The sequence below is a fragment of the Coffea eugenioides genome, chromosome 9, assembly GCF_003713205.1.
Source record: "Coffea eugenioides isolate CCC68of chromosome 9, Ceug_1.0, whole genome shotgun sequence".
Classification (NCBI taxonomy): Eukaryota; Viridiplantae; Streptophyta; class Magnoliopsida; order Gentianales; family Rubiaceae; genus Coffea; species Coffea eugenioides.
The window spans coordinates 37,869,638-37,882,446 of NC_040043.1; the positions used below are offsets into that span (position 1 = coordinate 37,869,638).

The 12,809-nt window shown below is 35.4% G+C and overlaps 2 protein-coding genes across 2 annotated transcripts; one reads left to right on the plus strand and one right to left on the minus strand.

Annotated features, from left to right (window-relative positions):
* Window positions 1–3,799: 3,799 nt before the first annotated feature.
* On the plus strand, window positions 3,800–5,503 carry LOC113782518 (extensin-like). Its single transcript, XM_027328409.1, has 3 exons — window positions 3,800–4,448; window positions 4,752–4,836; window positions 4,915–5,503. The coding sequence occupies exons 1-3, from the start codon at window positions 3,800–3,802 to the stop codon at window positions 5,096–5,098; spliced, it is 918 nt and encodes a 305-aa protein (XP_027184210.1). The 3' UTR covers window positions 5,099–5,503.
* Window positions 5,504–5,995: 492 nt separating this feature from the next.
* On the minus strand, window positions 5,996–9,512 carry LOC113782923 (cold-regulated 413 inner membrane protein 1, chloroplastic-like). Its single transcript, XM_027328899.1, has 6 exons — window positions 9,207–9,512; window positions 8,655–8,786; window positions 7,693–7,788; window positions 7,506–7,570; window positions 6,424–6,493; window positions 5,996–6,331 (listed from the first exon to the last, which is right to left on the minus strand). The coding sequence occupies exons 1-6, from the start codon at window positions 9,401–9,403 to the stop codon at window positions 6,166–6,168; spliced, it is 726 nt and encodes a 241-aa protein (XP_027184700.1). The 5' UTR covers window positions 9,404–9,512; the 3' UTR covers window positions 5,996–6,165.
* Window positions 9,513–12,809: the final 3,297 nt, after the last annotated feature.

A 12,809-nucleotide genomic window follows, 5' to 3' on the forward strand; every position in this document is an offset into this window, starting at 1 on the left:
TTCTAAAATTACTAAACTTCTAAAAAGGCTTGGTTTCAAATATGACAACAATGTTTCCCTTAAATCAAACTCTCAAAACTTTCAAGTCCAACTTCATCTCTAGCAACAATCTTCATGCAAATTTCAGCCCCAATGTAGCTGACATGCAACTCCAATTTAATTTTGATCTTTATTTTCACCCGTAAATGTGAGGCATACTAATACTTTGCACACAATTCAAATGCTCTTGCTGCTTGACCAAAAAATTCATCCATATTAACCCATTCACCATTAGAGCCTTCATGCACGTGATTCACACAATCTTTAAAAAATAATTCATGCATTCTTTTTGAGTAAATTTTATATATACTGACAATTTATATGCTATCATGGTTAGATGCACGCCATAACAATTTCCCAATTGTATGATTGTCAACGGATTCATTCACCCCACAAGTACCAACAATTTCTTTTACATCCTCATTCACAATCAAATTAATTCACCCACTAACATATTCTTCTTCATCAATCACCCCAAACAAAGCATGCGAATCATTTTTTTCAACCATATGAAAAGTTTCACGAGTTCTTTTTCATAATCAACAAACGCATCTTCTTCCAAATTAACTTTCCATGTCAAACCAAATTTTGATTTATGATTAGACTCATAATTATATTTCATCAAAATATAACAAAGATCTGACCAAAACTACAGAGATGATTGAAAACTAATAAAAACTCTCATGTAATATTCTTCAACCACGAATTTCTGCATTATTTTGAGAAACAACTTGGCCTTCCTTTTCTTATCATCTTTTGACGAGTCATAGAAAAAATTGATTTTGAGAATTTCATCCAAATTACGCCTTTCGAGATATTTCTCCATTGTTTTCTCCCATTCTAATATTTCATCATACATGCTCAATATGTGCAAATTTTTTAATTTTTTACTATTGATAAACTTTCTTTCTATGACAACTCAAAATAATTTACATACCTTGACCAACAATATTTTCATTTTCTGCTTGAATTTCTTAGCCTCCCTACCTTTACCCTTGGGTCTTTTTTTTTTTTTTTTATCACTGCACAACACCAACAATCTCGACAAAGTTCTTTTTTTTAGACCTCTGTCCGATTAGGGCCAACCCTCATGGTCCAATCCTTCAATACTCTACTACAATCTTTGCACCTTTTTATGGCATAGATTTCTCTATCACAAACTCTGCATACCATTCAAGCACTACAGATACCTCAAGTAACTCTTGAACATAGGATTCTGATAACACTTGTAAGCATAAAAAATTATACAGCGAAAGTAAATATATCATCTCAAAAATTATATCATTCGGCTATTTTGCCATCTTCTCAGAACATTGTGAACGTAACCTAATGCATTATGCTGCTATTAAACCGGCTGAAAAAACTGGAGTAAAGATCGTGATGTTTAATTACTTGAGAAAAAGAAAGTAAAAAATCGGATCTACTCATTTTTATTAGTGTATTCTTTTTTATTAGGATAAAGAGGATTTCATCAAATCAACAAACATCGGTTAAGCTCCTTTTCTGTGTGTTCTTTTTCTTTTTATTGTTTAGTGGTATTGCAAATATGTTTAATAAACGTTAGGGCCTTGGGGATGGGGGGAGGGTTTTCCATGCCCTTTGTAAAAAATAACCCAGTGATGTCAACAGAAGTTACAGAACGATTGCTTTAACATTTATTTAGTGTTTCCATTAAATTACATACTCCGGTGTCTCCCTGAGGACAATTAGCTTCTGTTTTAAAAAAATAAATTTTTTGAATTAAGAGATTTTCCTGTTTTGGAATTAGCTGGCAATCTTCAGATGTAGAATGCTTTGCCATTTAGGTATCCGATAGGCCATGGGAGAATAGTGCAGAAACCTTATGCAGTCGTTTAAAATAACAAAAAAAATGTTGGATCACATAATTATTTTGCTTTAATTGTTAATTTTATATACACTGACAGTGTATACATTATCACTTTAAAAGACGTAATAACCAATATGCAAGATAACGGTTTAAGCCTTAATGTAAATGAATAAGTATCTAAAGATTTGCCTGTGCCGCTGTATCGTACAAGACAAATAAGTATATTTTCCATTAGGGTTTGTCATTTTAGAGAAAGTATGCCAAATTGTCATAAAAAAAAAACAAGTGTTCCAACTCCTACAGTAGACTTCAATTTTTGTGGTATTTGTTGGCCTGCAGGACCAGAAAAAGAAAAAGGTTTGTAGCTTGTGCACTTAATTGTTATTATGTCAGCGAGAGATCCAATTTTCGCTTTTGTAGCGCACACAGAGAAAGGAAAGGTGTTGGATACGTTTTTCCTTTAGACAGGTTGCATCTATTCAAGTTCCTATGTTTGAGAGATCCAATGCGCTAGGGAGGCAGACATTTGAGAGCAAACCTTTTAGCATCATCTAGGGAATTCTACTTGGAATAAAATCTCTCTTATTTCTGTGTGTCTGTCTCTGTCTTTACCTTTTGAGCAAGTCCTATAAACAGTAGAAAGATAGGCAGAAAAGAGAATAGAGAGTTCTATACCAGCAGCATCACATTCACGAGTTATAATAAATGAAAATGATGATTCAATTGATTCTTTGTTTCTTTTTTGTGTTTTCAAGAAATGGAAGAAAGAGTAGTGAGAACTGAAAGTTCATCCTAATACTAAGAAAAAGGTTTTTGACCATTGGAGTATGCTTGATTCTCCAATATGGTGGTATGGTGTGGATTCTAATATTCGATGAGCAGAAATACAAGAGACGTACATTCCAACCAGGTGATTCTTTAGCCTTTTCTGCTCATTACAACTTTTTCCCTATTTAGGCACCTCCTTGCTTGCAGTTTCCAACTACCAATGCCTCCTCTCTTAAGTTTTCTTATATTCCCCCAACACCAGCCTCTCTTTCACAGCCTCTTCAATGCAAGAAAGCTATGATTCTTTGTACTTTATTTATATACTACATGCAGGAGATAACTTCTTCCTGACAAACATCAATAGTTCTTCTATCATTCCAGAAATCCCATATATGTCATCCGTATTATCTCAGCCTAAGAAGAAAATTTCAGAACATCCATTTGGAACTGCACCAGATACACTATGGATGCTGGAGTTTTTCAGCTTTCCATGTTCTTCCTATTTTGTATCTTCTTTGTTTCAGGTAAATATTTAGTAATCTTTTACTCAAATTGGGTGCATGGAATCATTTTCAATCTGGCATGCTTCTGTCTAATTGCAACATATGACTGCAAATCATGAATGTTATGTTCAACTGGAATTATTCTACAATACACCCTACATGCTCTTCATGATTTCAGCTTTTCTTTTTTTGCATTTTTGTTCTGTTACACGCTTTAAACCTGCTAGAAAACAATGAATCATATTCATGTTTTCGGACTGGAGGATGGCCATTATATAACAAGAAAAAGTTTATAGGAGGCATACTAATCATTTTGTTTGGAGCACCATAACTCGTTAATTAATTGAAGTTATCAGCTAGTTCGTTTAATTCTCATAAATAGCGAAAACTTTTCCTGATCAATCACATCATATCTGGGGCAATAGGCTAAAACTTAATTAAAACACACTTCACACTCTTAATAATAGGCTAGTTCTTTTACCGGCCCTTATCTGCCACAGGGGCATGACTTTTAACAAGACCGGACTTTATCAGAAAACTGGAAAAAGGGGAAAATCAGAGCGCTGGCTCTTTAACATTTCTTGTCTTGGAATGGTAGCATGGAGCCAACCTGCATTTAAGGTCATCCAGAGCACAAATTCAAAGAATTAAAGAGTAATTGATGGTGGTTGTTTTGCCTTCAGATAAAACCACTGCACAGAAACCTCCTATCAAAGCTCTCTTTCAAAGTGGAAAGCTGACTTCTGAAGAAAATGAGATTTTCTTTTCATCTTCCAATGCTGCTACTGAGCTAGATGAAGCTCCAGGAAACATTCCAATTGTCAATCCAACAACACCAACACCAACTACTCCGATTGTAAACCCAGGAAACCCCCCCCAACCACCAGCCATGCCCGGACCAATAACAAATCCTACCCCAGCAAGCCCACAACCACCAACCATGACCGGACCACAACCACCAGCCATGACCGGACCAATAACAAATCCTAACCCAGGAAGCCCATCACCACCCGCCATGACAGGACCAACTACAAATCCTACACCAAACACTAACGCTCCTGCATCAGCAGGGGGAGCTTGGTGTATTGCCAACCCTTCTGCTTCGCCAACTGCATTACAGGTGGCTCTGGACTATGCTTGTGGCTATGGCGGTGCGGACTGTTCACCAATTCAACCAGGTGCCAGTTGCTATGACCCAGACACGGTCAAAGATCATGCTTCTTATGCTTTCAATGACTACTATCAGAAGAATCCAGCTCCAACCAGCTGTGTTTTTGGAGGAGCAGCTCAGCTTGCTTACACTGACCCAAGTAAGTTGACATTTGCTTGTGTTACTCTAATTGCAAACTCTAGTCCTAACTGCAATCATCTCTCCAATGCCCGATTGATACAATCAAAAGAATCTAATTCTTTTATTTGGAACACTCAAACACCTCTCAAAATCTAGTTAAAGCAGCAGGATGGCTTTTCAAACTATTCGGAAAACTAATTCCTGTTTATAATAGTGCCAAAGTTACTGTACAATTACTATGTCATGCCCTTTATCTGGTTCTCTTCCATATTGTGATTGAGAAAAATAAAGGCAGTACTTATGGAAAACTTGCCTCATATAGGTTACGGGAACTGTCACTTTGCATCAACATCTACCAAAACACCAACAGCGCCACCAACACCCATGACTCCCACTACACCACCCAGGTAAACTTTTTAGAGACATGAACTTTTTCTGATTATGAGAAGCTGGCAAATGAAAGCTTACAAGGTTTGATTTTACAGCACAACTACACCTGTGAATCCTTACACTCCTCCTGGATCAAGTGGTTTTGGTTCTGAACCAACAGAGTATGGTTCTGAACCAACGGGTACCCCCAGCTCTGCGGAGATGGTAGCATACAAACAGCTGCAGCTCTTAATCATGACATGTCTCACTCTATCGTTTTCTGCAGCAATTTACCTTTGAACAACTGCAGTCGTAATCAGTTAATGTCTCAACATTGACAAGGCTATTCACTTGGCCGCCTCCAGACTTCACAAATATGCATGGCGGCCTGGGAATTTTCATGGCTTAATCATTTCAAGACCCTCATTTAGGTCAATGTTATGCTTCAACTTATGTATGCCTTTTAGTTCAAGGGCAAACAGGCAGATAGCAAGTAGAGGACCTAGTGGTTCTTTATACCTTCACATCAGAAGTAAATAAATATCTTAGATAAGAGGATCTAGTTCTAGGATTATATTAGTGAAGCATCATGTACAATGTCCAATCACTAACCAAATTCCAGAAGAGTAATAAACTATTCTTCCCACTATGTACATCAGCATTATCCCACCTACCATACATGCTAAGGGTATCTGCTGCAATACTTCTCTGGGGAGTATTCATGTACTAAAGAGAAAGATCTAATTAGAGGCACCGGAGCTTTACACCTACTATCTTCAACATTATTGGATAACAATTACAATCTCACAAGGTTCAACTTCTACGCTTAACTGCCAGTCAGCCAATGGACACTTATTGTCCATAAGGTCCAGAGAGCCATAAGAAAATCATGCAAGTGTTTCTTCAGATATGATAACAACAATCTTTTAACATGGACAAGTGAGAGTGGCAGTCCTTTGATCGTATGAGCAAACCTAGAGGCAATTGGCATAAATTTTTACAGCCCCTGCCATTCATTGTTCTTCTGTTTTTTCTGCTTTTGTATTACCCTGTAAATACAAGGCTCTTACTTCCAAGGAAGAGTCATAGAAACGTCTAAACATTAGTTACCTGACTCAGACTTGCATCAAAACAGTAAATGGAGAAAACAGATTTTTATCATATAGTCAAGTTAATTACCTGTAATGACAGGCTATATAGTTAAAACTAAGAAAACATTAGTTATAAGCTCCAAAATAAGCATTTTCAACATAGCGAACCAGTGGTTCAGTTACTACATTACAATTATTCATTGTCCATCGCTCCTGTATGTCAGTCGATAATCTACGGACACTGCTTAGAAGTCATGTCACAAACTCCTATCGCAGTCAGATCAAGAGCAAGCATGGCACAACAACAATACAACTGATTGCTAATGAGGCAATGACAGAACCTTGGTCAAATGCTCTACGCAAGCTACCTGCCCGCGAGAAATGCTGGAAAGCCAGATAAGCCGCAATTATCAAGGAGATAATAACACCTTCCTGCTTTCCCCTGCCAGAAACAACCAAAAGAGACATGTACCAGTTTCCACAAAATGAGGATGCACTACAAACTAAAAAACCCTTATACATACTTTTACTAACCTTAGGTTCATAACTTGGTAGGGTGCCACAATTACCAGAAGTAGTGCTATAAAAAGCAACTCAAGTTCCCCTGAAAACAAAAAAAAAGTATGACTCAATGTCTCAAGAAACAAATCCTCTAAAAGTAATGCAGAGAAAAGTCGACTGGCTTATCATTTACTTGAATCTGATTTGAACAATGTCCAAATCTATCATTGCGGTATATTTTAATATTTGCGATCTTATTATGATGGGCTCAGATCAAATTGAGATAGATTTGATCTAATTAAGATGTAAGCTAATAAGTATGCAAATGAAATATCTCTCCAGTAGCAGAAATTATGTGGAGACTGTTTAAATTTCACTTGTACAAAAAAATACATGGCATGAGGCTTCTGCAATAGGTGTACAGCGTATCCTCTATAGGCCCACAGATATATGACCTCCAATGTCAAAATGAAGCAACATTATCACCTGATTTAGTTGCATCATTATTCACCGAGGAAATGTAATCCATACTATTTTTTCTTCAATTTGTCTTACTTCTAGCTCCAAGTCCTTCTCCATAATCTTCAAGTTCAAACTTTTATTAGTAATTTTTTAGATCCAGACATTCATGCTGTCCGTTAGATCCAAATTGTGTCTGGACCGTTGCAAAATGTAGCAAAACAAAAATCTGCGTTAAAAATGCCCCTGACAAATAGAATCAAGCTTCTTATATTTCAAAGGTTAAACTTTTTTACCAGGTCATAGTTAAATCCCTTCAGTCGTTAATGCAAAATACACCATTAATTTATGGATAATACTACTGCAAACTTATAATCTTCACTTGTTAGTTTCTTAAATTTGAGGTTGAATAGAAACAACATCGTAAATTTTCAATAGACTACCCCAAAATTAAACAAATTTGATGTACCTCAACCGCCATAATAAAGAAGGATTCCATCTTGTTCACAGACTTCACTTAAACCACCTTAAAAAGTGCCTAACAGAAACTACCTATAGAGCCACCAGAAAATTCCAGGGAAATCTCCCGAATCATCTAAATAACATACCCATACAAAAGAAAATAATGTATAAGCTAGAGAACAAGAATTACTTACCTGGGATGGAGAAAAAGAGACGGACAAGAAGAGCCAAGAATGCAGTCCAATATCCATACTCCCCCCTGCACATCGACTTTCTTTTAGTTCAGTAAGACTGAAACTTAATAATCAAATAATTTCAAATTTAGATACACACAATGACCAATGTAAAAAGCAGGATACAATCTGCTAAAGAAGAGTTAACCTGATCCATGAGACAATGCTGTTAGGAGCTTGTAAAGCGAACAAAGGAACAAGAAATGACTTGTGAATAGGAGTGCCCCTGGAAAGCGTTAGAATTCTGCAAGGAGAATTTTATCCATGTAGTGGGATTCACAAAATAAGTTGGTTAGTGCATGGCACTTGGCAAGAATAAAATTTTGTTGTTCTCTTGTAACTGAAGCAAACAAATTTGTCATCCATATTAGAAATGAAACTACATTCTACAGGAGATTCACTAAAAAAATTGCCTTCCACTTTGAAGAGTAGCCATGCAATGGACTTTTCAGAGTGAAGCCCAAGGAAAATGCATTAACAAAAGACAAAAGAACAAAAATTGAGAGCTACTGATGAAATCCTCAAAAGAAGATAGCTTTCAAGCCTATGCAAACACTAAACACAATTGTTCTGCTTTTCCTCATCAGTTAAAATTAAAAACCACATTCACAACAACATAACCGTGTCATATGCGCTCCAATTTGATTGCATGTTTTGATGAAATGTACATCTTTGAGAATGCACAGTGCTCACAGTTGTCACACGTAACTTTATTCAATTAAACTTTCAAATTCATTTAATATCTAACACTACCTTTCTCTTCGATTTCTTAATATATATATATAGGCACCAAAACCAAATTCTAGCAATATAATAAACAAAATTTTCAATCCAATTTGCCACTAACGACACAACAACAAATTAATTTGTTTTCACCTTAATCATCAAAAAAACTATGCAATGTAATAAACAAAATTTTCAATCCAATTTGCCACTTACGACACAACAACAAATTAATTTGTTTTCACCTTAATCATCGAAAAAACTATCTAATTCCAAATCTCACTTCATCCGATCATCAGGATTCGAACTTCATGAAAATTCAATTGGACATCTAGTCTCAAAAATCCACAATTAACAATCAAAACAAAGGTGCAAAGAGAAGTTTACGCAGTACAAACAGCAGCAACCCATTCGAGATTAGTAGTAGTAAGAGAGGCAGCATAGCAAACTGCACTCAACCCGTGACTCCTTTTCTTCTTCATCATCACATCCACAACCTTTTTGCCATTTTCCGAAACTCTGCATCACACAAACAAAACAAACAGTTATAGCATAATCCCAAGAATCCCCAGTCAAAACCGACAAAAAAAAACTTAAAAACTCACAACCAAACTAAAACTCTGCATCAGATAAACAAAATAGCCAAAAGTAACCCAAGGATCAGCACCAAAAACCCACAAAAAACAGTCTTACAAATTTAACCCTGATTACACCACCAAACATTGGAACACCACCCCAAGAACCCACAGCCAAAAACCCACACAAAATCTTGAAACTCTTTTGCAATAAAACAAAAACTCTGCATCAGTTGCATAAACAGATTTTTCAGAACAAACCCACGATTCAACAGCAAAAACCCAAAAAAATCTCATAAGTTCAGCCTTTGTTCACTCAATCATCTCTACGCAGAGAAGCATGCAGTTCTTCATATTCTAGTACCTTAAGGGATTAAAGCCAAGAAAAGTAGAGGCGGGCTGTTGTTGCTGATTTAGCTGAAGAGTGTGAGAATACTGTTGACGGCGGTAAGAGTAACAAGACTGAGGAGCATGACACTTCGTCTTGAAAGTGACCAATCTTTTGTTCGGGAGAGACAGAGAAAATGCAGAGGAGGTAGAAGAAAGAGAAAGGGTCTGCATTTCTTCCTTCTCGTTCTGGTTGCTGTCGTCGTCTTATTATTTTCTAGCTTTATTTTGGTTTGATTGCTTCTTTCGGCCTTCGCCGGAGGGAGAACTTGGTTTTGTTGGAGTACTAATTAATTTGGGCCGTTAAAGATCTTTAGTTTTTTCAAATAGAAAAAAGAAAAAAGAGAAAGTAAACTTAAAATCAACTGTCTAGATCGGGCCACCCAATCCTCGCTCGATTTGGTACGCTAATGTAATTATTGTCACGCCAGCAATGCAAATGATCCGCATGTAAAATGTAGATATTTTATTTTGGTTCAATAAATAGTTCAATCAATTAACCACACCGCCTCTCCTGATGGGGTGGGAGGTCAGGTTCAACCTTGCCTCCCACCAAATTGTCTGTCCCTCATGGGTAATTCAGTTGGTCTCAACAAGTCTCCTTAAGAGCTGGTGTCCAGTGCCCGCAATGGTCCGAGTCCCGTGATTATCGTGTTCGGGGGATGGGGTCTCTCTTCCCGGGCCGGAGTGGGATTAGTCGGGTCCCGCAAGGATTGACCCGAACACCCACTCCGTCAGCAAAAAAAAAAAAAAAAATAGTTCAATCAATCGCGATGACATGTATGTTTACGGCAGAAAATGCAGAACATGATCAAATGGGTGATGTAAACCAACTGGCTTAGGAAGAAGACCATCAGGTGAAGAAGCATAACATACATGTCCGGTTGTAAATCAGGTATTTTGTAGTAAAATTCAAAGAGCTAGTAGTAATATATCCCTTTGATCTAAATGTGAGATTATCGCCAATAGTTCAATTGGGTCCTCGATAGTGTAGATTAAAATAGGAATAATGTAAATGTCAGTAATTAATCAAAAAAATATGTATTAATGTATACTTTGCTTTTCTGTAAAATTTTATGGAGGGGCTTCAAAATGATTTTAATGCACAAGCATCATAGTTTGAAAAAGGACCAGCTTGCCTTCAATAAGTTGGTCACCAAGAAAGGATTTTGGATCTTTATAGACTATGGATCGTGTGTTAGAAACCAATGTTGTCCCTTTTATAGTTGTTGTATGAGGGGGGCAAAAATCATAGTTTGAAGAGGGGCAAATAAACAAAAGCAAATGCCAATTTTATATGTTTTCGGGGTTATTAACATGCACCGTTCGACGAAAAAGAATTAAATACAATAATTTCTGCAAAATGTAACTAGTAGGATTTTGATTTTTTTTAAATATTGGTAAAAGATTTGAACACTAAGCATGGTTTGATTTTAAATCAAGAAGATTCTATAAAGGAGATTATGTATGCCCTTTTAGATATCATATTCTCAAGCTAAATTCACCATTGAATGGTGAAATAAGTGTTTTTATCTTTAAATTGTAAAAGTTTTAATGACTTAAAATACAAAGTGTTTTCATCCTCATCATTATTAAAAGATATAAGTTGAGAGAATAGTACTTTAAAGGGACTACAAAATTGTTCCTAAAGATGTCAATTGTGCTTTTTGAACCAGAGATTTCAGCAAGCCCAAATTCGACTCACAAGTTATATGGATTTTCGGGTTCGAATTTTCGAGCTTCGATCTCATATTAAAATGGGTCAAATTCAGCTCACACTATTATATGAGTTTCAAGTTCAAATCAAACTTGGCTCAGATTCATAATTATATATCATATATATTTTATAATTATGAATTAATACAAATTTATATATAAATTATTAACATTTTATGTCATAATATATACTAGTCTTCAAGGCACACACTAATGTGCGTGCTACTAATAGAAAAATATTTGTGAAGTATTTTGAGTATATTTATTGAAATCATTTTTAAGAAAATTGGTTTTATATTTTGAAAATACATATGTTAAAAATTCAACAAAATAAAAGTTATAAAAAGAAGTTATTTGATAGTTATTCATAACCATAATTGGTAGTTGCTAATTAAAATTAAGATTTACTGAATAAGTTGAAAAATAGAATATGAAAAAATACATGTTACTTGGTAAAAAATCATGTTGGTAGTGGTAGTTATCAAAGATAGATAGATTTTTGTTTATACCAAAAGTTTCCTCATCATCAAGGGTAATTTAAGAAGTATACAAAGTAACAAATTTTTGTTTACCTCAAACCCCCTCTTTTTCCTTTATAAATCATATAGATAATTATAAATTATAGATATTATTATATATATTTTACGCATATAATTATATTCATATATGGTTGGGCTTTAATTGAGTTTGAGCCTAATATAGCCCAAGCTCAATTCACATTTAATTTGAATCTAATATTTTGGTTCAATCTCTATCCAATTCAATTAAAACTTAAAACTTAGGCTTAATGAGCTTTTTTTCTGGCCGAACGTGACGAGCTTGGATTGGTTCGACTCCATTGACATTTCTACTAACTAATAGGCATTTTGCTTTCAAGCATACAAACATATGCAAAGAAGACGATAAATGGGGTTGAAATTTAGAAGAATCCAATTTGAAAAAGCATATACGATGTATAAAATTAGCATAGAAGCGTAATTCGTTTGTTCACATTTGCTTGGGGGACATGTAAGCACTCATACTTCTACCTTTTCTTCGCATTCTTTATTAGTAATGTCAAGCCGTCCGGATCCAATTTCGTTTTGGAAATCAGTGCCCTATAGCATTTCGAAGCTAAAGGCCTTAATCATGCATACAAAATTGAACTGCATTAATTAATCTTCTAAGACATTGATGGTTGAATTTCACCACATCATTATGGTTGAATGGGTTACACCATTAGACATTTGAAATCACATTTAGAGTCCGTGATCCAAGACCAACCACATCAATAATAGTCTATGACTTCACCAAACTCTTACATTTTTTGTATTGATTTACGAATGAATGAACATTTAACAATTGGCCAAAACTATTAAATTTTTTGGCAATTTGACTTATCTACTATAAAAAACTTTGGCCTATTTTAATTGTCTAAACTCTAAACTCTAGTGTAGTATAGTGTGATCACTTTGTAGACATGACCAGCTAAAACTATAAGGGGTTGTTTGATAATTTTATCAAGTGCCTAGAATTAGAATTGTTAGATTTGAAATTATTTGACTCGAATCTCTTTATTTTTTTTGGTTCAAACAATAAGTTGTAATGATTGGTCAAAAGTATACACAGTTTGAGCAAACGCTCAAATTTCTGTACAATTATGCATTTAGCACCGTAGATTGGGATTAACCCATTCCACGTCTTGGTAGTAGCCCAAGGCTTAAGCACTAGAATAATAACTAAGATCACTCTTGTTTAATTCATTCAGACAAAAGGTGTATTTTATAAGCCATTATACTTAGTTCCTGGATAACTAGTGGTAGGGTTGCAATCTATGTATCCATAGCTTTCTTCCCTTGAATTTGCTTCAGGAGATCTTTCTTTG

What these genes read in the sequence shown, in the direction of transcription:
- LOC113782518 (XM_027328409.1), top strand. Translation starts at nt 3,800, where the DNA reads ATGGTGGTTGTTTTGCCTTCAGATAAAACCACTGCACAGAAACCTCCT. An exon ending in GCTTGCTTACACTGACCCAA is followed by an intron (nt 4,449 to 4,751) that starts GTAAGTTGACAT and finishes TGCCTCATATAG; the next exon opens with GTTACGGGAACTGTCACTTT. An exon ending in ACTCCCACTACACCACCCAG is followed by an intron (nt 4,837 to 4,914) that starts GTAAACTTTTTA and finishes TTGATTTTACAG; the next exon opens with CACAACTACACCTGTGAATC.
- LOC113782923 (XM_027328899.1), bottom strand. Translation starts at nt 9,403, where the DNA reads ATGCAGACCCTTTCTCTTTCTTCTACCTCCTCTGCATTTTCTCTGTCT. An exon ending in CTTGGCTTTAATCCCTTAAG is followed by an intron (nt 8,787 to 9,206) that starts GTACTAGAATAT and finishes TGTGTGATGCAG; the next exon opens with AGTTTCGGAAAATGGCAAAA. An exon ending in GTTGCTGCTGTTTGTACTGC is followed by an intron (nt 7,789 to 8,654) that starts GTAAACTTCTCT and finishes TTCTCCTTGCAG; the next exon opens with AATTCTAACGCTTTCCAGGG.